Source organism: Corvus cornix, chromosome 24, assembly GCF_000738735.6.
Source record: "Corvus cornix cornix isolate S_Up_H32 chromosome 24, ASM73873v5, whole genome shotgun sequence".
Lineage (NCBI taxonomy): Eukaryota > Metazoa > Chordata > Aves > Passeriformes > Corvidae > Corvus > Corvus cornix.
Window position 1 is genome coordinate 3084025 of NC_046353.1, and position 23400 is coordinate 3107424.

Sequence of the window (23400 nt, forward strand, 5' to 3'; positions counted from 1 at the left end):
TAGTAAACAGCCCTGTTTGTTTGAGAGGGGGTTGGGGGATGTAGGTGGTGCGAATTTTTAAATTTTTTTTTTTTTTTTAAGCCCCGGTCACATTTTAGTCTCTTGACTGTTGGGTTGTGCCATGTTTTAGTGAAGATGGATGGTTTGTTCCCGTGGAAAAGGATGGAGCATTCGAAGAAGCAACACCCCATTAGTTATGAGCAGATTTAACACCCCTGCAAAGCTGCCATCTGCCACCAGGAATGGGGAATGGAAGCAGGATGAGCCTCAGAGGCTGCCAGGGCCCGGCTGCCTCCGTGCTTTCTGCTTTGTTCCAGGCAAGCTGAGATGTGAGCTGACACCTCGCTCAGGTGTTGTGCCTTTAAAAGAGCATTTCTGTAGCTTCTCAGAAAGGAGAAGCTCTTGGGTTTGGCTGGGGGGTTGTTGAGAATTGTCAGCCTCGGGGCTGTAATCGGCTTTTTTGCACTGTAAACGGGGGGGAAATGGTGCTTTAAAGATCAGGAGATTCCCTCTGGTAACAAAATGGTAGCACCACGTGCTGTTTGCTCTCTGCTGACTGTTTCAGGGCCCAGAGAAATGCAAAACTCACAGCGACTTTCATCTTGCCCCACTGACAGCACAGGAAGTGGTTCTTTGAGTGTTTCCTACTCAGCTACAAGGAGGAAACACTCACAGGGCAGGACTCCCCAAATGTTACATTTCGGGTGGAGACCACAAGGCTGAGGGGAATTATGTTCACATGGGGACACCCCCAATGCATCCCGGACTTCTGCCTGCTCCAGAATCTGGGAATCATGGAATGGTTTGGGTTGGGAGGGGCCTTAAAGATCATTTGTTCCAACCCTCGGGTGGATGCCACGCACTAAATAATGGTTTTAACCCAGAAGAAGGGAGCAGGTGGAATTATAAAAGTCCCTGTGGATGTGGTGCTTGGGGACACGGTCAGTGGTGGCCGGGCAGCGCTGGGGGAAAGGTTGGACTCTGTGATCTCACAGGTCTTTTCCAGCCTAACAGATTCAGGGGATGGGGAAAATGATGCCAAAAGTATGAGGTGAAATCCTCTCCTGTTTTTGGGGTGTGCTGTCCCCTACCAAGCTGTGAGCACAGGAACCACCAAAGTTTGTTGGGTCTTTCAGCTCTTTTTCTCCCTTACAATTCAGTCATTGTGCTGTGGTAAAACAACAAACACAAGGTTTTATCAGCTCTCCTGCCCACTTGCAAGGTCAAAATGAGTGGAGCCCATTAAAACAAAAACAAAACACATTCAAGGATATTCCTCTGCTGATAAAACCCAAATTAATTCTACAGATGTACCGATATGCTAAACTGATGAAAATCAGAATTTCCTGGAAGCAGCTGGACTAAACTGTGGCTGTTGTCAAGGCAAAAGTGTTTAGGGAAAAGGAGAGACAGTTCCAGGGATTTGCACTCTTCACCATATTAATGGCATTCATAACGTGACTCACTCGGATGCTTCCGTCCCCAATGAGCCTGGCTAATTCCAACATGAGATTTTACTGTGTGTGCTTCCTTCTACTCCTCCTTTCTAAATGATGTCCCAGCACTCTGCCATAAACATTTCCCCTTAACTCTTTGCCCTGAATGGATTATTATCCACAAAAAGACGATGCCTGAGGCAACAAACAACAGAAGCAGAAGGAAGATGAGATGTATTTTTTTTTCTTCTAATATTCAGCAAGCAGGATGGGAGAATTACCTTGTTCCTTGTTCTCTCACTGAATTACTGTGTGCTAAGTTTAGCTGCTGAACCCATTTGTGCTGTGGTTTTCTCCCTGTTAATGAGGGTAATGACTACCTGAGACAGCAGCCTGGAGTTCAATCCACCGAGCGCTGCAAAACATCCAGAAAAACTCAGGAAATCGGGTGCAGGAGCCATGCTTCCCCTCAAACGATGGAAAACCCACCTTTATTCCGAAGTGAAACGCCGTGCCTTTAAGTCATTAAAGACGTAACTGCAATACAGACACACTTAAATAAATTATTTCAAGTTATTTCTAGTCGTGTGTGGGAGGTGGGTGGGGGACGAAGTTGATACTCGGTGGTTGGAGCAGCCTTTAGCCTTTACATCTCTCCCCGCTCTGCACAGGCGCTTTTTGGGTCTTTTGAGCTCCTGAGCCTGATGCAGACAACGAAGCAGGTCCTGATCAAAGTTCAGCACCCTGCACATGGCACTCGGTGACAATACAAGAGCAGCGTGGCCCTGTCCCGCTGGGGAGATGAGCTGAGAGCCCCCAGGCAGCTTGTCAGGCTCTTGGCTTCTCCACTTTCCATTTAAGCATTAAACCAGATCATTTCCGTGGGATCCTCGTGGCTTTTTTCCTGTGAAACTTCATCTGTCTGCAGGCAAAACTCAAAAATCCCTCCTGAGCCCTGTGAATGTTCCTTAATGAAGCCAAATTTCGGTGCCTGTTTCTGTCCCCATCCATCACACACCTCAGCACTGCAGCGCAAGCCTTCCTGCTGCAGGAGCAAATTACAAACCTCAACCCTGACTTTCCCGTTTTGCCACACTTATCTACCTTCTATTTCCTCTCCTAAAAATGGTTGGGAATTGAAAAAAAAGTCAGATTGCCTGCTAAGAGTTTTTCTTAACAAATTCAAGTTGAAAGAGGGGAAATTAAGGTTCGCTTTCCTCATCCTGCACAGAGATGGGAGTGCAGGGCTGCACCCTGTCCATACATAGTATTCCTAAAAAACCAGGAATATTAGCCCTTGTGACACACAACACTGGTTATTTCCCTCTGGAGTTGCTGAGCTCAGTTCCAGCAAGGACATCACAGATGAGCTCTGACTCAGGAATTCTTTCAGGGATGGTGTTTTCAGAGAGGCTGAAGGAGTGGAGCAAGGCAGACCTTGGCAAAGCAAGGTGGTTGGGATTTGGGAAGCTCCCAAAGCTCAGGGTGCCTGTGAAAATCCCAGCTGAGGTGCTCAGGAAGAAAAGAACCACCGAGACTCTGCTGAGGTACCTCCAGGAGGGAGCTGTGGACAAAGCAGGGAAATCCAGAGCTGCCCTGAGTGAATGAAAGGAATAAAATGGGCATTGTCTGAGGGACAGGGCTGGGATCCCAGCCCTGGCTGGAGCATCCTGTGGCAGGGACGTGGGACTGGCACCCAGTGCTGTTCCCCATGAGGGATGATGATGATGATGATGATCCCTGCCAGAGCTCCCTGCTCCCAGGACACTGGCTCCAAACCCTGCTTTCAATCCATGCAAAAAAAAAAAAAGAAAAAGCCCTTCCCAGAGCAGGCAGAAGGGAATGCAATTAAGGTGGCCTCGTGAAACTCATAAAGGCTAATGCATGAAAATGAGCAGAGACAAATTACGGGGGAGCATTAGGAAGAACATTTCTAATTGTGAGGTCGGCTGGCCCTGTTCCTTCAGCCTCCCAGCGCTGAGCTGGAAGGAGAAATAAAAGGATCCTACCGGGAACAGTTCTGGGCTGTGGGGAGCTGGGCAGGATGAGTAAGATGGAAACTCCTTCTCTACAATATAATGCACTTTTTCAGCCTTTCTCCAGAAATCCAGCCACGGTTTCTGGCACTTATTTGTCAACCTGTGTCCTTCAGGAATGAAAATATTTTTGGCCAAGCTGTTTTCTCTGTCCTCTCTGGATGTTCCTTAAGCAGAGGAGTTCACGCAGGTTCCTGATTCAGGAGGAAGGAATATCTCCCATCCTTAAACTCTCAGTCACTGCTGGAATTGCTCTCCAGTTCCTACTGACATATTTGGCTCTTCTTTTGGGTTTGTTTTCAGAGCTTGGCTGCTGCTGCAGCTTGAATTACAGAAATACCACATGCACACAGTGAAAAAACCCAGCACCTTGTTCTCAGTGTTTCCTGCCACAAGTCAGATCTTCTGCCTGCCCTGACCTTCTTTCCAAGCAGTTCTTTAGCCCTGTGTGCTCCTTTTTTAGCTCAAGGAATGAAATCTGGGAAGCTGTCCCTTGGAATCCATCCTCAGCCTTTGGGTTCTTAGGATCACCCAGCAGCTGCCTGTTTCCCAGGCTGCGAAGCAGGAATATCCCATTAGTAATCCAGCAAAAACCCAGCAAGCTTTTCCATGAGAAAAACTGTGGGAATTGGGGTGTTCGTCACAAATGTCCCAGTGATTAAAGCTGGTTCAGGGCTCATTCGTGCCTCGGTGGGGAATGTGAGATGGAAATGAATATGAACATGAATGTGCGAGTACATTTTTATTCTGGATCTCATCTCTTCCAAGGCAGCTGCAGGGCAGAGGGATGGACAAATAGTAGCATTATTCTGGGGTGTGTGTGTGAGTACATCTCACACGCTTATGCACAGGGAAGAAATCATGAGACGGAGCTTAAATAAGCCTTTGTGCAATTTTTATCTACGGTTTTCCACTATGACTCACCATCATTTACATGTTATCTAACACTGAGAGTCCCAGCTTTAGGTTCCTTTCAGTAGGAAAAAAACCCCAAACCCCTTCTTGGAAGAGGTTGCTGTGGCTGGAAGGAGTTAAGGCTGTGCTGGAATAAGTGTCAGCAGACAATCGTGTTCTAAAGAGCAGCAGTTACCAAAATACATTTTAGCCGGCAGCCTGCAAGAACAATGCAGCCATTGTACTGCAGGCACAGGACTTGGCACCCAGATAAGCCGGAGAGGGAATCATGTTTTGTTGATTACGGAAGTGATGGAATCCATTGAAAGGTTATTGTTTGAGCCCTTTCGGAGCAAATTCCAGCCCCTTTGTGGAGGGTGTTGGCGGAGTTTGGGGCAGTGCTGTTACCTTTCTTCTCCCAGAGGTAGCCTGCGGGATAATAAACCCAACCTGCCCCCAGGTGACCTCCCGGCAACCGCCTGCAACCCCACATTTCCACCACAAAGGCAAAGGCAAAGGCTGAAATGTTCGGCAGAACGCTTGAGCGGAACTTTCTATTGTCATCAAAAAGCTCCGCTCCCTAAAAAGAAATCCGAGTTGGAAGATTTCACCTCTTCTCAATGCTGACAGAAGTTGCGTGTTGGGTTTGGAAATGTGTAGCTCTCAGACGGGGGAAAAGTTGATTTTTCAGGCTACATAAAGTGCTTAATCCTCATGGGTTTGGACAAGGTGTGAGGCTGTCGCTGGTTTGGCTTTTATCCAGGTTCTTGTATTCCTGGTTTTAGCAAAGGTCCTGCAGCTGGTGCAGGAGGCCAAAGGCTTTAAAAAAACCTCAAGGAAGACTTTTCCGTGTGGGAAGTGTCTGAAATAATTCAAACCACCTTGATTTGAGAGGAGGAAAACGATGGGAACTTCAGTGTAGTGAGGAGGTTTTTAAATGGTGGTGGATTGCCCCAAAAAATGCTCTTGGAGCTCTCCCTATTAATGGCACGGAGGGACACAGCAAATCAGCCACATCCTCGCTAAAAACTGCCAGAGATTTGTAATAATTCTGGGGAACTGCCGCAAAGTTTGAGGGTTGGAGTTTCTGAGCTTTTTTCCTCTCCGTCCTGTGCCTATTCCAGCAGAAATCTGCAAAACTCAGGGCTTGACTAAGGACAGAAGCTCCTGGGCCAGGCTTAAAGACAGTGAGGTTTAATTATCAGAACGTTAAAACTTGAGATTTTTTTTTTTTTCTATTACGATTTAGGACACACTGAAGTTGTTTTCTTAAGCTTTTCTCGCCAGACAGGAAGGGCATGGATTAACTTTGCCTTTACTAATGAAACTCCTTGATTCTGAAACAATCACTTGATATTAGGAGCTGTGCCATTAAAACAACAACAATGAGAGGTAAAATTACAGGAGGAACTCGAACAATACGAGTGTGAAATGGCTTTTAAAATTCTTCAAAGGTTATTAGGTCCACAACACTTCGCTGATTTTTTGAAGTGCCTAATTTCATTTGAATCACTTCCCTTATAAATGACACACTTAAAAACCTGCTGATGTTGCCTCCAATACTTAGAAAAACATCCCATTTTTAACTTTTTTTTTTTCCATCCCCCCTTGTATCTCAATTTTCCTTGGATAGATAATTTCAGGCAATAATTTCCTCTTCTTTTTAACCTCAGGAGCAGCAGATGAACTCAGTTGCAATTCCTCAGGTACAGTGCAGAGCCTTCAGAAATCTTCAGTTTGTTTTGCAACAGAAGGTTTATTTTCCCTGATTTTAATTCATTTCAGACCTGGCATTACTAATTTTAAGCCAGGTTCAGTAGGGAGCTGTGGCATTTCATACACTTGTCCAAAATGCCCACACCTTCTATTAGAAACGTTAAGGCGGAGACATTTGGAAGCCACTGGGAATTTTTTCAGCAGGTTTTGGAAGAAATTCTATGGTAACCTAAAGAAAAGCAGCAACAGGCAGAGACCTCCCTACCTCTATTTTGGGCAGAGGATAAAATGCACCCAAAAATAAATGGATTTGTCAACATCAAGCAGCAGAATAGAACCAAATCCAGCACGAGATCGAGTTGCTCAAGCCCCCTCACGACTTTAATAATCCTGTTTTATCTTGAGTTTTGCTGCCTGGCCTTCCTGCTCTGCAAGGAAGAAGCTCCTCCATTAGAAAAAGCAAATTTACTTTAATTTCTTCTCTACTCCATCCATCCATCTGGGTCCCACAAAGAGCTGTGATTTCATGCTGCAGATGACAGGAGAATTCATGAGATTCACTGATCTTGGTGAATCACCCAACAATAGAGGTTCTGTATTTGTGTAAACATCCCAGAGACAAAAATAGGGGAAAACTCAGAGAAGCATAAATGTGTTCATATCCAGAACAGGCTCCACAAAGAATACTTTGTACAGTCTTATTATTGTTGGGTTGGTTTATTTTTTTCTTTCCCAGAAGCATCAGCTGTTCCTTAGGCATGTAATTTATGAGAGGCTAAAATCTAAATTATGCATCAAAAAGGGAGAGATGCAACTTCAGGGTAATAACACATTTCAAAAATAACTTCAAATGCGTCGTTCAGAGCAGCAGCCTATAGCTGGAAACCAGTGCCCAGTCAGCAAAGGCAGCAGAGAAGTAAAAATTACTCTTCCTTACAAAAAAAAAAAAAAAAAACCCTCCTGTAGAGATCTTTATTTTTAAATCTGACAGTGGCAGAGCTGGATCCTGGAACCCTGAATCTATTGGGAGGGGTGATCCTTCAGAAGTGCACTGAACAGAATATTAAAATAATGCAGGAAATTATGTTTCAAACTGAAAAGAAATGGGGGTTTTTTTTTTGCTTAACTGACAGAAAAACACTCAAACGCAGCCCAGGGCTGATGTTTGTACAAATAAAAGTCCCTCGAGAACTCTGAGATCCCTTTTTGTCCTGCTTGAGCTGCTCTACACCAACCTACAGCAGGGAGAGAACTTCCTACTGAATTTCACTGCACTTAGGGATGGCTGATCTTTCCCTAATAACTTTTATCAGCTCTTTTACAAAAGGTATTTTCTTGAGGATAAAGAAATGGTGAGTCATATGTAAAAGCTGCTTTCCTGGCTTAAGGTGAGAGATCCTCCCCCTGGGGAGTGCAGAGACCTCACTGGGAATAGGTTACGTCTCACAGTTGATTTAATTTCTGTCTGCCTGTGCTAATTAAAGAGCCTTGCACTGTGATTTTTGCCACGGTGCTGATGCCTTTCCGTGCTGGGTCCTGAAGTCCTGGTCACAGTCTTAGATTGTTGCTCCGGCCCCCCTGTAATTTGCCGGCAAAGAGAGGGGCAAAGCAAGATGTGTTCCAACCCAAGACTGCGAGTTTCAAGGTCTTTAGGGTCCCTTCGTGGTCGCCAGCAACTGATGCCTTTTCCTGGTCTTAAAATCAAGAGGCATACACGGTTAGAAGGGGAAAAGGGATTTTACCTTGGTATTTAAAGGATCCTTAGGTGTACACGTCCAGGTCATGTGCATCGAGATGCACCCCGCCGAGTCTTTCCCTGTGTCTCTGTGTCTCTCTTCTCTTCCTCTCACCCCAACATTGGGTATAACATTATAGGTTTTACTAATTAGCAGATCTATCAAAGATTCCCCAATGAGAGGCTCAAGTGAGCCCCCTCCCCAAGGAACCTTCCCCTGGATGGTTCTGTCTTGGTTTACAGAATGTGTTCTGGAGAGGACCTTGGGCTCTGGGGCACACTGATCCCTGGCTACGAAGCTTCTGAAACGTTGAGTCTCTCAGCTTGACAAACAAGTCCAAGAATGTAGGCAAAAAGCACTGGGAATACAGAAGTTGTAAAAGGTATAACAGGGGTATAAAAGAAAAGGCAAAAATCTTCATGGCATCAGTGCTGCTGAAGGAGCCCTGGGATAACATCACCCATGGCAGGAGCTGGCAGTGCCAGGGGGAATCCGTGGGCTAAATATGCAGCAGAAAGGGATGGGGCACAGCAAGAGGCAGGGAAAAGGCAGAGGGAAGGAGGAATTTCACATAACCTGGCGTGGCAGCAGGGTCTGGACTCCACCTCACTCTTATCCCAGGCACTTCCCGCCCGTGAACCATCTGAACTCTTTGGAAAGCCACCCACGGCAAAGCAGACGTGCCCTGCAGGAGTGTGGGCAGCCTGGAGCAGGTCTGTGTTCCAGGGGAATGGTGCCCTGGCCACAGGACTCGTTCCCTGCACAGAGTGACCGATCGGTGCCCTCCCTGCCCGGCTTCTGGAGAGATTTCCCCTCAGAATTTCCTCGAGGCAAAAGTCTGTCCTTGCTGTGGCAGGAGGCTTTTAAACGGTGCCACGAAGGAAGGGATTCAGCCTGAAACGCCAGTAGATAAGGGAAAAGTGGGGAAATCTGGGCATAACCCGGGCAAGAGGCTGCAGGAAGGGCTGGCACAAACCCTCCCTCGCTGTTGTCCCACGAACAGCTGGCACCCAAAATAAAAGCCAGATTCTGCTCTGCGGGACCCAGATGGAGTCACTGCAGATTTGCTGCGAATCCAGTGCAGCTCCTGGGGATTCCTGCCAGGAGAACTGCGAGGAGCACGTCCTCTCCAGCTCCCCTCAGCTGCACGGGCAGAGTACCAGTGTGAAACTCTTGTTTGGGAGGTGGCAAAGCCCTGTGCTCACAGGTGGCCACCGGACGCTCTCTTGGTAGATCAAGAAAAAAAAACCCTTTTTTTGTTTTTGGGAGTGCTGGATACAGAAAAACAGCAATAAGGAGAGTGATAACTCTGGGAGATGACCTTGGAGATGCAATTTCTTCTCTCACAGCTTTTAGTTTCTCGTCAGGGCTGTGCTGCAAATGAAAGCCTTGACTTTCACAGCGAGCAAATTTTCATCCTTCACCAAAATCAGGGCTCCAGTTAAATGTCAGGACCAGGGCTGGGCTGGATAATAAATTTTTCCCTCTCTCATTTTCCTCCTGTGGGTATGTTTACAGCTCCCAGGGAATGCAGTTGTTGAAATACCACCAGAATATGTGATCACACTGTCAGGAGATACAACAATAATCACTGATTAAAAAGGAAGAATGAAGAGAGTAAGAGCTGGTAGCAGCATTGCTAAATGCTGATCAGCGCTGTAAGACAGCCTTTGATTTTTTAAATTAATTATACATTCCCTCATACTTTGTACTGCTGTAGATTTAATTGGACTCCTTATTTTTAGGCAACTACAGCAAGAGGAAGATAGGATAGATCTTTCAGCAGCTCGGCTCCAGCCTAATTCTGCCTCATTCAATACCAGTGGGAGCAAAATTAGGCTGATGCTGAGCTCTTGTGAAAGCCTCGTGGTCTCCATGCAGCTCAGCAAGCTGCACGTTCACCTGCCTGGCAGGATGGAGTCATTTCCACACAGGAATCCGGGCAGAACTGGGCTCAGCTTCCATAAAAGATCCCCAAACTCCCAAATGGTGCCGAGGTCTGTCTGCTACCTACAGAATTCGCCCTGATAATTCACCTCAGCCTCACTCCACGTGATTTATTTGTGCTTTGCAGAGAGAAAGCAGGAGGTGTTAGACTGCAGAACAAAGAGAATTGCACTGAGAAAAAGGGTCTGGTTTCAGCTGCAGCCTGAAATCTTGTATTGCTCTGGGGATGAGGGGAGACACGGGAGAGACACCTGCACACACACAGAGCAATCCTCCTTTCGTGGAACCTGCTTATCTCTGCTTCCCAGGGGTGTTCTGTGGGGGTGCAGGGAGGTGGGAGCAGTGAGAGCAGGCTGGGAGAGCAGCACTGAGGAAGGGCTGTGCTCTCTCCTGTGTCTGTGCACAGCCTGAACAGCAGCTGCTGGCCCTGGCAGGGCAGGGTCCTGCAGAGCTGCAGCTGGGAGCCCTTTACCTGCAGGATTGGCTGACTCAGAGCCTCAGCTGCTGTACCTGACACGTTCTTCTTGTTCAACACACACATTCTGCTCTTCTGGCTTTCCCAGGATAGCATTTCCTACAAAACCTTCCCCCTCCCTGTGCAGCTGTGGCTGTATCACAGTGCTGGTGTGGTTTATGCACTCAGATCTGAGCCCTTCAGTCCTCTCCCTCTCTGCACAGCAGCCCTGCCTGCCCCGCTGGATCCATGGCAGGAGAACGTGCGGAGCAGCTGAGGTGCCTCTGAACCTGGCCTGGCAGCTCTGGGAGTGCCAGGACCACTCCCAAAGCCTCTGTCTGGGGGCTGATGCTTTTCCCGTGGCTGCAGCCCATCCTAGGGCCTGTTCCTGGCAGGATCCTCTGATGGCTGATCACCAGGAAGCTCACCTCCCAATGTTTTCCAGATGGTGCACTCCTGGAGCTGTCCAAGAGCCTGTTTTGATTTTTCTATCACACAGAAGCTGCAAGACATGAAATACCCTTGGCAGCTCTACGTCTCTGCCACGCTGCGTTCAAATATCCCAGGCTCAGGGGTTGTTGTAAGAAGTTGGAGAGACCCAAGGGCACACACAGGGGTGCAGCACAGTCCTGTGAGCCCCAGCTCCTTTGAGAACCAGACCTGAGAGAGGCAGAGAAAAGGTTGAAGGGTGCTCAAGGCCAGGTTGGACAGGGCTTGGAGCACCCTGGGATAGTGGAAGTGTCCCTGCCCATGGCAGGCTTGGGGGATGGAACTGGATGAGCTTTAAGGTCCCTTCCAGCCCAGACCATTCCGTGATTCCATGATTCTGTGACTTATCAGGCATGCCTCACTCTATCAGCCCCTGAAATTTACTGCAAAGAATTCCTCTGAACTGATACATTCTCCTTCCTTGCCTACTTTTCCCGAGGCAGCTCTTAAATATTTACCAAAAAGGGACCTCACATGAGTCTAGGTGCTCTGCCATCGCCACAGGAGCCTGCAGAACAAACTAATCTTTAGAAACCAAGAGGACTTTACAACCAACCCTTCTAAGCACCTGCCGTTCATTTTATTATTTATTTTTCTGGTTCCAGCTCCCAGGAGCCCACTCTGACAGGTGGAGGGAGGGGTATTGCTGTGAGCACAGATAGTATTTTGAAGTAGCAACACTGCAAGGTGTTTTTCTATTTCCAAATGCTGCTGTTAGTGCCAGTGCCTGGCTGGAATTGTCCCTGGATCACTGATTCCATCCCAGGACACTCTGCCTCCTCAGCAGGGTGGGAAGAGAGGCCAGAACAGATGGAAAAAGAGGCTCCTTCTGCATTCAGGAAAGTCAAACTGCACCTCTCAGGCTGCTTTCTAGATATCAGCCACACACGAAAACCCAGAGAAGATGGGGCTCAGTTGTAAAAGGTTTTTTTTTTTCCCCCATGAATAATTTTAGCAGCACACCCCCACAGCAGCACTCGCTGCAGTGCGGGGGAGAGCTGCGCTCTGGAAATGAGGTGCTGCTCATGGGGGGTGTCTGTCTGTCTGTCTGTCTGTCTGACAATACCTGCCTGCAGAGCTCAGCCTGGATAACGAGGGCTCCAAGGCAAGCATCCAAGGCCTGGCCTCCCACACAGCCCTGGCAATGGGAGGAAATGTGTCCCTGGTGCTGGTGAGGTGCTAGGATGAGGTGTGAGCTGTGTTTGTTGGCTGGGGAGGGAGGAAAAAACCATGGGAAAAGCTGCTTCATGCTCAGGCAGCACAGCTCAGCTGGGAATCCTTGTGGGCAAAGGTCTGAACTGAAGGGAAGCCCCAAATCTCCCACTCTTCACAGAACATCCGTAGAAATTTTGGCCAAGGACAGGGATAAAGGAGGTGGAGGGCAGGCCAGGCTGTGTCCCTGATCCTCACGCACACACAAAGCAAGCTTTTCTCAGGAAAAAGGGATGAGGGCTTTGTCCTTATCTATTCCCACCCCATTGCTGCCACCTCTTAGGTGTCTAAAATTAAAATGGCAATGGTGAGAGGAGAGGAGAGGAAAAAGGAGGTTTAATCAGATCGTAGTACCCACATCACATTGATCCTGGATATGAAAAACACAGAATTGGAGTGGAACACCTTTGTGGTCAGTGCTGTAAAACTGGCAGGATTTCAGCAGGGCTTGAGCCCTGGGAATTCCCATCCCCTGTGGTCAGAGGAAACCGTGTGCTGGGCACTTTTGAAGATTAACACTGCTTGTGTTTACCCAGGTGGCTCAGCAGAGACTGAAATGATGGAGGGAGAGACCTGCTGAGCTGGTATTTTCTGATCTATACCATGGCTGGGCCCTGTTGAGGCCTCTGACACAGCTGCAGAAGCATTTTAGTGTTAAACAGACATTTTGGGGCACGGGAAGGTGACGTTTTTCCCCCACAAACGTGAGAATTAAGCCCTGGAGTAACCAGTGCTCTGTGATACCCGCTGGATTTGGGAGACTTTAATTAAAGGCCATGAACTGGGTCAAGGAGGATCCCGTGGAGAGGGGATGGAGCAGGACCGCAGGGGATGTGCAGTGCTGAGAGTTGTGCCAGACCTTTGCTGCTTGAGGGGATTTTTGTGAGCAAACGCTCCAGCAAAAACACACCCCTGTGTTACCTGCCAGCATCAAATCCCCAGGTTTGCAGGGAGCTGAACAAAGTTCCTTTTATCACGGCAAACACTTGGTTTAAAATCCTTGGAAATTGTGCTGGGAGGAAGAAGAGACCCAAAGCCTTGATTTGCAATAACCTTCCAGCACCTGCTTTGCATAAGAGCAGGGCTGGAGTCTGTAAGTACACGCTTGAAGTTAAAGAGATGCATAAGTACTCTTTGGTGTAGGGCTAATTACTAAATCCAGGTCTCGTTAAAGTCTTCCTCTTGCTTTTTTTGTAATTTACTCACATATTCTGCAGCATCAGATACAAGAATAAAGGCTCTCCATTTAGAGCTGACAGGCCATAACAAAATCAGGCAAGTATGCAGGGAAATCTTCCCAGTCTGTGGTGAAGTGTTCTCATTAAATTCTTAGATCCTTCTTTATCTCACTGTTTCTCAGTTTATCACAATTCTTCATTTCCTGTTCCCTTTTAGACTTCAAACGTATTTATTTTTAATGTGGGGCTTTTTTTAAGCCTTTCCTAGTGAAGATTGAAACTTTTTGGAGTCTCTTGGTTAGACCTCATGTAAAAAAAAAAAAAAAAAAACAACGGATTACTGAGCCAGACACTGCAGGGTCATTTTTAATATATAAGCTGGAATTCGAGTTTCAAGTCTGGCCACAAGTTTACAACTTACCATGGTTATAACAGCAAAATAATTGTGCGTTTTTACAACTTCTGTCACTCCAAAGTGACCTGAAGGAGACCAAATACAGCCCCCCAAACTGAAATTCAGAGCAGAGCTTGCTACCTCGCTTGTTTTCTCTTTCCCCTGATGGAAACTTTGACTTTAGCAGTAGCTCATTGCTGTAACCGCACACTTCAAAATCTCTGAGGCAAGAGGCCGAGCCCTGTGTGTGTTTTCTCACCCCCAAATGGAGCTTGTGGTACCAGGGGACTCCCAGCCCCGATTCTCTTTCAGGGGGTGTTTTAGCCTTGAGTCAGTGGCAAATGTCCCTCATCATCTGCTGCATGAACCCTCTTTTCCCCTGTTCCTACAGCGTTTTCGGCTTCTTGGCCACACCTCCCACGTGGATATTGACATAATAGATATTGACATAATTTGGTCCCCTCTAGATAACCAAAAAAAGGTGAGCAATACTGATTTGGATTATTGTGAAACCTGTGTATTACTGAAAATGACAAGGCTTCAAAAATTTCCTGAACAGAGCTGTCTAGAGCAGGAGGCTATTTTGAGTCTTTCTTTCTGCCTTTGACCCAACTATTTCAGCACCCCACCCTTCTTCTTCCTTCCACCTTCCTTAATTTCTTAAGACTTCCTTCTTGCTGCTTTGCCTGAGTCTATTTTAGGTGTGAGAGCGGGCTTAGCTTCTCGCCAGGCATCCACTTCCCATTTTCCATCTCTAGGGTTTGCCTTTTCAGCAAAGCTGTGAGTCCGTGAGCACACAGAACCTGTGAGAGTCCCCATGATGGGGAGGCACTGCCCCTGAGGAAGGGAAAATCACCACTTGAGGAGAAAATAAGGGGTCAGAATGAATGTTGCAGGGGATAATGGAAAAAATGATCAGGGCAAAGGACACCAAATGAAGCAGAGTCCAGATGTTGGGATGGGGGTGGCTGAACTCACCCATTTCTGGCAAAGACAAGATACTCCCTTCTTCACTGGATAGAAAGGGACTGAGTGAATAGATTTAGGGAAGAAATTCTTCCCCATGAGGATGGTGAGGCATTGGAAGAGCTTCCCCAGAGCAGCTGTGGCTGCCCCATCCCTGGAAGTGCCCAAGGCCAGGCTTGGAGCACCCTGGGACAGTGGAAAGTGTCCCTGGTGGAACCAGATGATCTTTAAGTTCCCTTCCAACCCAAACCATCCCATGACTCTATGATTTGGCTGTGCAGGACCCAACCTGGCAAAGTTTTGACCAAAACCTGTTGTTTGCACCTCAATCCAAATCCTGTCGCTGCCAACAAGTCCAGACCAACACTCCGACTCTCCCTCTGAGGGTGTCCATCACACCAAGACCTGGACTCTCACCGAGGAGGAATTCTGCATCACAGCTTTCCTCACAAGATCCAAGCCAAGCACTCAGCGCTCTGTGTTCAGGCTGTGGCTGTACCACGCTGGCCCTGGGCTGTGTTATCTCTGCTCGCTTCCTCTGTCAGCCCGGGAAACCGCCCCGGAGCACCGGCCTTTGCTCGGGCTCTGGAGGACAAATCAGCTCTCCACTGGCAGCCAAGAGGAGCTCAGACTCCTGCAAACAGGAGCAGCACATCAAAACCTACTGAGAATTAGTCCCAGAAAGTCACATCCTTGGTGGCCGTCCGGGCTCAAGTTCCTGGTACAGCCCCGTGTCACCAGCTTCACAGAACAGCAGCTTTCTGGCAAATTGTGCAACTGCACCGCCCCCAAACTTCCTGTTTTGAAACCCCAAGAAGCTGGAAAATGTTAACACTGGCACTTTAAAGTGCTACTTGTGGCTTTTCTTTTTGTTTTTTTTTTCTTCCCTTCCTAAAGATCTGCTAAAAATTTTGATGTACAGAGGAGTAAAGTGGGGCTGCCTTGAGGACTAGGGGCAGAAAGAGGGCACGGGGAGCTTCAGAGCATCCCTGACCTGCTCCACCTCCCTGAATTAGGGTGTGCAGGGCTCTCAGGTTTGGGGCAGCAGGTCCTGGAGCTGTGCTGGGCACTGGGGATGCTGCGGATGGGCTGTGACAGATGGAGGGGCAGGAGCTGCCGAGGTGGCAGCGGGACATTGGTGACTCACGGGGCGCCAGGAGCAGCCACCTGGCCCCGCTTCCCATCCCCCTGGAAGCTCCACCAGCCCAAACCCCATCCCTGATGGGAGAAAGGGGCTGTGGCAATGAGAGCACCTTGATCCCAAAAGCAGAGCTGTGGCAAATCTCATTCCTGGATAGGGAGAAGAGCAATTAGGGAGAAGAAATCGTCGTGTTTGCCTCAAACGCTGCGAGGGACTTAATTTCTTTCCAATCAGCGTGACAACTGCTTCCTTTTCTGGCTATCACTGAGCATCCAGATGGTGCATTGGAGCATCCTTAAACCTCCAGCTTGGCTCCTTGCAAGGACATTGTCTTCCTGGTTAGCTAAAAATGGATTAATAGTTTTGAGATGAAAGCTCCTGCTCCCTGTGAATAATGAACTCGCGGTCACTGCAGCGTTCTGGCCACTGTTAAAATCAGGTGTTCAAAGGGGATGAGTCCCTGCTGAGTGTGCTCCAGTTTTGAGTGAATTTATTTGTATTAACTCTATCTGGCTGTTTTGCTGATGGTCACAATGCTGCAAAACCTGTAAGAGCAGCAGTTATTTCCCACCTTCCTTAACCAAGTCCCCATTTTGCAGTGATTGCCCTGCATCACGGTTTTGAATCTGAACCAGGCAGCTGAGGTGCTGCCAATTTTTGTGGGTTTATTAGGGAATTGTGAGGCATAATTTTCTTAAATTCCCAGCTTCGGGCCTCCTGCTATGTTCAGAGCTTGTTTGAGCAGCCATACATTTCTAGATTAGCACATGTGGAGAGAGGCTGAAGGAAGTGAACCAGGAAGCCAGACAGCAAATGTCATCCAAACCAGAAATTGAAAAGAAAACCAATATCAGGATTATAAGCAAACCTAATGGCAGGGCTTTGCAGCTGAAGGGGAGAATGAAAGGACAGAGGAATTCTGATGGGGTGTGACCAATTCAAATCGGCCCAAAAACCTGTGCCTTGTTCCTCCTCCATCCTGCGGGGACACGGAGTGGCTGGCAGGAGCGGGACATGCAATCCCACGCCTCATAAAAAGCTGCCCTGTTGTTGCTCTAAGGAAGGGACTCTCCTGCTTCCTCTTTAAACTTGTGTCTCTTTAGAAATGGTAAATGGCTGCTACATTCCTGCCTTTATCCCGGCCACTTCTCAGGAGTCTGTGCTTCCCTCTCCTCCTGCTTTAGCAAGCCGGCTAAGCAGGGGATTAGGGAATGACTCGGTGCACATGTGGGGAGAGAAATCCGCCTTCAAAATCTTACGTAACTCTAAAAAGCAGGAGACACATGCCCAGGCCCTCATTCTTTGCACATAAAAATCATCATCTCCTCCTCCTCCTCCTCCTCCTGTGGCCAGGCTGCAGTTTGCTTGTCCTCTGAAAAAAAGGAGCATTTTAAATTGTGGAGACTACAAACACCCAGCAGCGTGCTTCCAAATTGATTTCTGATCACATTTCCCCTTTGCCTTTCTTCCCTGGCTATGCCAGATCTGGGAATGAGTAGCCAGCCCTTGGGAAGAGGGAGGAAGGGAATTTCCAGCCCCAGCAGGCACCTTCCATAAACATTTACGTGACCTCCAGGATGCAGCACGGCCGGAGCTCTTGCAGTCCCTGTGCTCCCAGGCACTTGCCCAGCCCCTCTGGAAGTTCCTGTGCTCCAGGCAGGACCTGGGTGTTTTCCATGGCTGGGATCTGCTCGTGGCCCCTGCTGACCTCAGGTCGGGGATGTGGTTGGGAACGGCGCGTTCCGAAAGGGGATCTTGGGGTGTAAAATCAGCTCGTGCTCTGGGGGGGATGTGGCTGCAATTAGAGTCACTCAGTTCAGCGTGAGCAGGGATTTATCTCTGCCATCCAGCAGGCAGGAAAACAGCGGGAGAAGTTAAGGTAAGACTCAGTGAAGGAAGAAGAATTAATTATCCTGCCATGCTCTCATATCGGAGTCGTTCTCCTCGCAAAAACACCCGGGGTTTTGTTGTTTTTTCCTTCTCAAGTGCAGAAAAGGAACATCCCCAACCCCCTGCCCTAAACAGGAACTGGATCCCTGGTGATATCTTCCTGTCCTGTCCCTATTTATAGCAGGAAGGTCACCCAAATAAGAACAGAAGCAGCATCATATGATTTTTTTTTGGGGTGGCCGAGTGAATTCGGCATGAATTCAGAGGAGCACAGCACATTTGGGAAGAAACCTGCCTGTGGCTGTTTTTGTGTGGAGAGTAATTAAGGAATTCATGGTAGCCAGGAATTCGGGTGTTTTTCCCTACACCACATAAGCAAGTCATTAAATGCACAGAAATGTTCCTTGCAAAACTGTTCCTCAATGTGCAATTGTGTGTTGAAAGCCTAGAACAGGCACATTTCCACTGTTGGACTGTTAAGAAACAGTTGATTAAACCTGCAAAAATTCAGGAATCTGTAAAGGTCACTTGATTGGCGATTTGGGAAAAAGCCTCACAGAAAATACTGGGAATTTTACTGTTTGTGGAGATTTTGTAACAGCTTTCCTGTAGGTTATAGAGCAGAGTTTGAATTTGGGACCTCCCACCCCATGATTTTGGCATGTAAGGCAAGGAGAAATTTAAATTTTGGGCTCCTGACCTGTACCTGGACTGAGAGATGTGCTCCAAACAGCAGCTGCAGCCAGACAATTCCTATTTTTTCCCATTCCCTGGAGCCAGCCAGCATCTTTGCTTTCTATTCTTTCACCATAAACCAACAGAGGTGGAAAAAGCCAAGCTTTAAATAGATACACAGAGCTAGTTGAATATATGTTTATATAAATATGTTTTATAGGCACAAACAAGCAAAAATGAAGGTGCTTATTTTATATTCCTGAGGAAAAATGCTCTGTTTGACAGCATCCTTCTTTCAAACTCATTTGGCATCAATTATGAGCTGTAATTCCTATTTTACCCTGTCAGGCAGGCCTTGGAGTGGGTCCTGATCAGGAGAGCCAAGTACTTCCATCATATTTTTTAAAAAAATCTTCATTTACACAGCTAAATATTTGATGGGCCGAAGACTCAGGTGATGAATTCACCCCTCTGAGGGGTTGTGCTCCGGGGGAAGGAGTTTGTGTGGGCTTGAGGGATGGGCTGAAAGGGCAGAGTTGGCCATTCCCTCTCTTTCAGGGGCTGTCTCCATCCCTCCAGGGCTCATTCCCAAACCCCTCGGTGCCTGCGGAGCTGGGGCGGAGGCAGAGGCTGCTGCTGGCGTTTTCTGCAGCCTCTAAGAGCAGAAGTTGAGAATAAATCCAGGTCCCTCTCGCAGGCAGAGCCAGCTCAGCTCTGCTGATGGCACAATTGGTGAAATGAAAGGAGAGCCGATGGAAATCCCTGCTGGAGGCATCAGCCCCCTGAACTTCACACACATTTTTAGTGGTGTCTTTATCTGCATCATGTTTTATCTCAGAATAGTTCCCCCATGCCTTGCTCTTGCTCTGTTTGCAGTGTTCACTGCCACTGGCAGCCCCTCCTTTTTTAAGCTGGGCCTGAATAAAGCTGAGCACTTTTTAAACTGGACTAGAAACAGAAGGCTGAGCACTCAACAGAGGGAGGATTTCTGTGTGGTGCTTCTGAGGCTGGAGGTTCTCGTTATGGTTAATGCCTCATTCCCCATTACAGCCATTTCCTCTGAAGCAAATGGGATTTGGCCATTATATTTTATGTTTATTGATATGTATTTCCGAGCTGAATTGACATTCCCCTTTTTTTTTCCCAACCAGAAGTGACAGGAAGCCAAAAATCCTTCAGCAGTAAGGAGGGAAGTTCTGCAGCACACAGAGCTCTGTGCTCTGCCCCTGAGTGGGCTGGGGTTAAAATGGGCACCATTTACACATTAATGTGTAAGCCGGGGCAGCAGCACCAATTCTGCTGTCGTGTGTTGGGCCAAGGGGGCAGCTCTTCAGCTGGGATGCTTCCTGGCAGTATTTCATCCTGTTTAAGCAGTGATTGAGTGGTTTTCCTTGGGCCTTGTCATGGGGAGGGCTTTGAGGCTGAAGAATCAAACACATCTAATTCTTCCTGATGAATAAAATACCTGCTGTGCCTTTGGAAGTCATCGCTGTCAGGATTTTCTTTCCCCCTCCCCGAATTCTCCAGACCTGCAGTTGCACAGAACCTCTGCCTTGCTGTTCAAAATTGCTATTCCATGTTGCTGGGTGCTGTTAAATCATTTCCCTGCACTTCATCTCAGAGGCAGCAGAAGCCAAGAGATGGAGGAATTGGGTGGCTCAGGGGACCAGCAATGCTGCACAAAGCTTCTCATGCCCTACCTGAATCCATTTGGCGTGACCAGAAATGGTTACTGGGTGATACCACCGAGTAAATGCTGAAAAAATAAGTTCTTCTCTTACTTTCTCCTCTTTTCTGGTTCATCTGAGTCACAGTTTTGTCTAATGCTCCAGCCGACACGTGCTACCCAGTGTGAGGAAATCTGAGCACCTAAGACATAATTTGTCACCTAATTAAGTGACCTGATTTTCTCAGGAGCAGGATATGTTTTCCAGCTCCCCCTGCACTCAGCAGTTGTGAAAATCAGGCCACTTTTGTATGGCTGTGACCAGTTTTGAGTACTCAACTTATAAAAATCTGATCCTGGCCCGGGAGCCGGAGGTTGGGTCCTCTCCAGGTTTTGGCCAGGGTGGAATTTTGGGAGGGATGCAGAGACTTATCAGTCATCAGCACCATCCCCTGCACTCAATTAAAAAGTAAGAGGGGAAAAAAAGAAAAGAATCTCTCAGTTGCAGGTCCTGGGATAAAAATATCCCTTGGCTTTGTTTGCTTTGTGCAGCATTTCCTCCTCACACTGAAAATTAAATTGAAAAGGGGGCTGGTTGTCCCTGTGGATGATGGAGGCAACTCTGGAAATCACACATGATCAAACGTGTGTGGGTCCAGCCTAATGTTCTCTGGCGCCCTTTGGGGTCCCCAGGCACTGTAGGAGCTGCAGTTAATTCCAGCAGGGCTCTGCTGTGTGATTTGTTCCAAGGAATCATCAGGTCATTGAGGAAAAGAGTCACCGAGGGTGGGTGGCAGAACCTGGATTGTGTACAGCTCCTCCAGAGGCCTGTGCTGCGGTCTGGGCAGAGGAAATCCCGGAGAAGCTGCTCATTTCAGAGCCAGAGGTTTTCTGGGAGGGCAGTTTTAACTCACACGTTTCAGAGGAGAGTTTTGCAGAGTCACATCCCAGTGGTGTTTCAAAGAGCAGAAACAACCCGGACAGGAGGGGAGGTGAACTGGGCAAAGGCAGCACAACAAATGATGGGAGCAGGGACAATCCACAGGCACTGCTCCCTGAGAGGTCCCCCTTATCTTTTAGCTCATTGCCTTTGCCTGAGCTGCTTTCCAAGGCAAAGCAGTGGCTGCTTTGCATCGAACATTTTCCAGAGCAGAGCAAGGTCAGCCAGGCAGAAACAGCAACCCACGGTGGCCACCACCCCAAATCCATCCTCCCAGAGGGCAGGTGCTGGGCCCAGCACTCTGCTGACCTCGAGGGAATGCTGGCAGATAAGGGCAGCAAAACGGCTTCGGGAGGAAGTATTTTCATAATCACACGTTTGCAACACAGCCCTTTTTAAATTTTTTTTTTGCAGCATTATCTTTCTGCCTTCCTCTTACCCTCCAAACAAGCAAAAATGTGTATATTCAAGGGGTGGGGACGGCAAGGGCAGAGCTGAAGCGCAGCTGAGTCAACAGCACATGGTTGGGCGCTGGTGGGTGACGCTGCAGGAATATCCTCCGTGGTTGTCAGAGCACTTTGAAAGTCGTCACTGCAGACAGAAAGGGTGACACAAGCATGGTCACAAGTCCTGGAGGGTCCCAGCTGCTCTAAACCCAGAGCTACAGGCTGGACCCTGCAGTCTGTCCCCTTTCCTTTAAGTAGGAAGCTTTGAAATCACCTGCTCATGGGGAATTCTGCACCTTCCCCAACTGAGAGCCTGTCTCTGCCCCATGACCCTGAAATTTCTATCCTTTTCTGCCTCCTCCACTCATAGTTCTTGCTCCATTTGGGTTCTGGGTGAATCCCTCCCTTTGGCTGTCCCTGGTGTCACAGAGCTGAGCTGATCCACAGCTGCTTTCCAGTGTTGGTGTCGAGCATTTGGAGAACACAATTCCATGTCTAAAGCTGTTAGCTGTGCTGGTCTGCTCTGGAAAACTTGCTGAACAGGAGACCTGGGTGTTCCCAGCTGGAGTGAAAAGGGATTTAGAGGCATCCTGAAGAGAGGGAAGCAAAAGAGCTCTTTGAGTGTAGCCAGGAGTGAAGGGAACTTTTCTAACCTGGAAAATCTCTGCTTTGTGCCCTCTCGTGGCAGTTGAATTTTTCTTGTCCTCGGTGCAACGCCTGCACTTTCAGACCCAAACCTTTGGGGTTTCATGCTGAAATTCCCAGCAAAGAGACCATCAAATGCTGGTGTTTTTCTGTCCGGAAAAAGTGGGGAAGTGGGAAAACCCAGAGGTCCATATTTCATATTTTGCCCTGGCTGTGTGACTTTGCCCTTCAAACAGTTTATGGGGGTTTGACAGGTGGCACATCCAGAAAAAAGCCCCAGGGGTGAGAGAATTGGAAAGGGCATCCCACGAGTTTCCAAACACACAGCAGCAGCTGTGGCAGGAGCCACAGGACCCAGCAGCACTGAAATTCTCTCTTTATTTTGCTCTCTCTGCAGACAAAAAGCGCTGGCATCAACAGGTGGAAGGAGTGTTCAAGCAGCATGCGACTGGTTGGTATGAAGTAATAAATGTTAAAAAGTAAAAGAAGTGGTGAATTCAGGATTTTAGCCATTAGAATGTGGAATGTTTAAACGGGGGCATTGCCTGAAAAGCACCTGCAGAATTAGTGAGATGCTGTAAATAAGCAATCCAGAAATGAGCCTGGCCTGAGAGAGTTGGTGGAAGAGGAACAGGTGAGAGAAGGAACCCCCCCACTCTCTGCAGCTGAGCAGGAAAGCTGAGAGCTGCCTTCCCAGAGGCGTGGAGCCATTCCTGGTGCTCTCCTCCCTGTGTTTCACACACTGAAAGGCAGAAAAGGCAGAAGCAGTGACCTGGGTTAGACCTGCAGAGCGCCGGCCTGAAACTCAAACCCAATTCTCAGTATTACTTAGCAGTGATAATGGGCTGCAAGCGAGGCAGTGCCTGACCTGCCAGAGCTGATTTTTCCCGTAAAGGGACAATGAATGACAGCCAGCACATGGGAAGCTGGTGAAAAAGGGGTTTTTTTGCTGGGGAAAAGAAATCTGTCATTATCTCTCAATTGAACAGTTTTTTCTGCCTGCCAGGCTCTTCTCCCACGTGGGTGACCCGTTCCTGGATGACACCCTGCCCCGGGAGTACGTCCTGTACCTGCGCCCCACCGGGCCCCTGGCGCAGAAGCTGTCGGAGTTCTGGCAGCAGTCGAAGCAGATCTGTGGCAAGAACAAAGCTCACAACATCTTCCCACACATCACCCTGTGCCAGTTCTTCATGGTAAAGCACAGCTCCTCTCCTGTCTCTCCTTTAGCCATTCCTGAGCAGCCCTTGCCAGGCTCAGCCTGGAGACTTCCTCCCAGTTTAGAGGGGGGCTGGGGAGGTTTTGCTGATGCCTGGGCTTCTGGAGGAGGTAATTGTTTTTTTAAGCTGTTGTTTTCAGGGAAGAGCAGCAGCAGAAGACCAAATTCTCATCCTCTCCAGTGATCCTTAGCATGAGAATGGGTGGGGGAGCTTGCGAAGGTTACTTGGGGATAGCTGATCCTGCTTTGAGGACAAGGGAGGGGCTGAGCATTTCTAAACATAGATTTTTTTTTTTTTTTTTTTTTTTTTTTTCTCCATGCCC

General features: G+C 48.1%; 1 protein-coding gene across 2 annotated transcripts in view; it reads left to right on the forward strand.

Moving 5' to 3' along the window:
* UBASH3B (ubiquitin associated and SH3 domain containing B) overlaps nucleotides 1–23400 on the forward strand; it is a 57836-nt gene that overhangs the window by 18976 nt on the left and 15460 nt on the right. The window contains exons 2-3 of one of the 2 annotated variants that reach the window (XM_039564864.1): nucleotides 22259–22312; nucleotides 22868–23054. In XM_039564864.1, the coding sequence (XP_039420798.1) occupies nucleotides 22259–22312; nucleotides 22868–23054 (241 nt within the window). Of the gene's footprint in view, nucleotides 1–22258; nucleotides 22317–22867; nucleotides 23055–23400 lie in introns of both variants that reach the window. The other variant, XM_039564865.1, reaches the window with a different exon arrangement.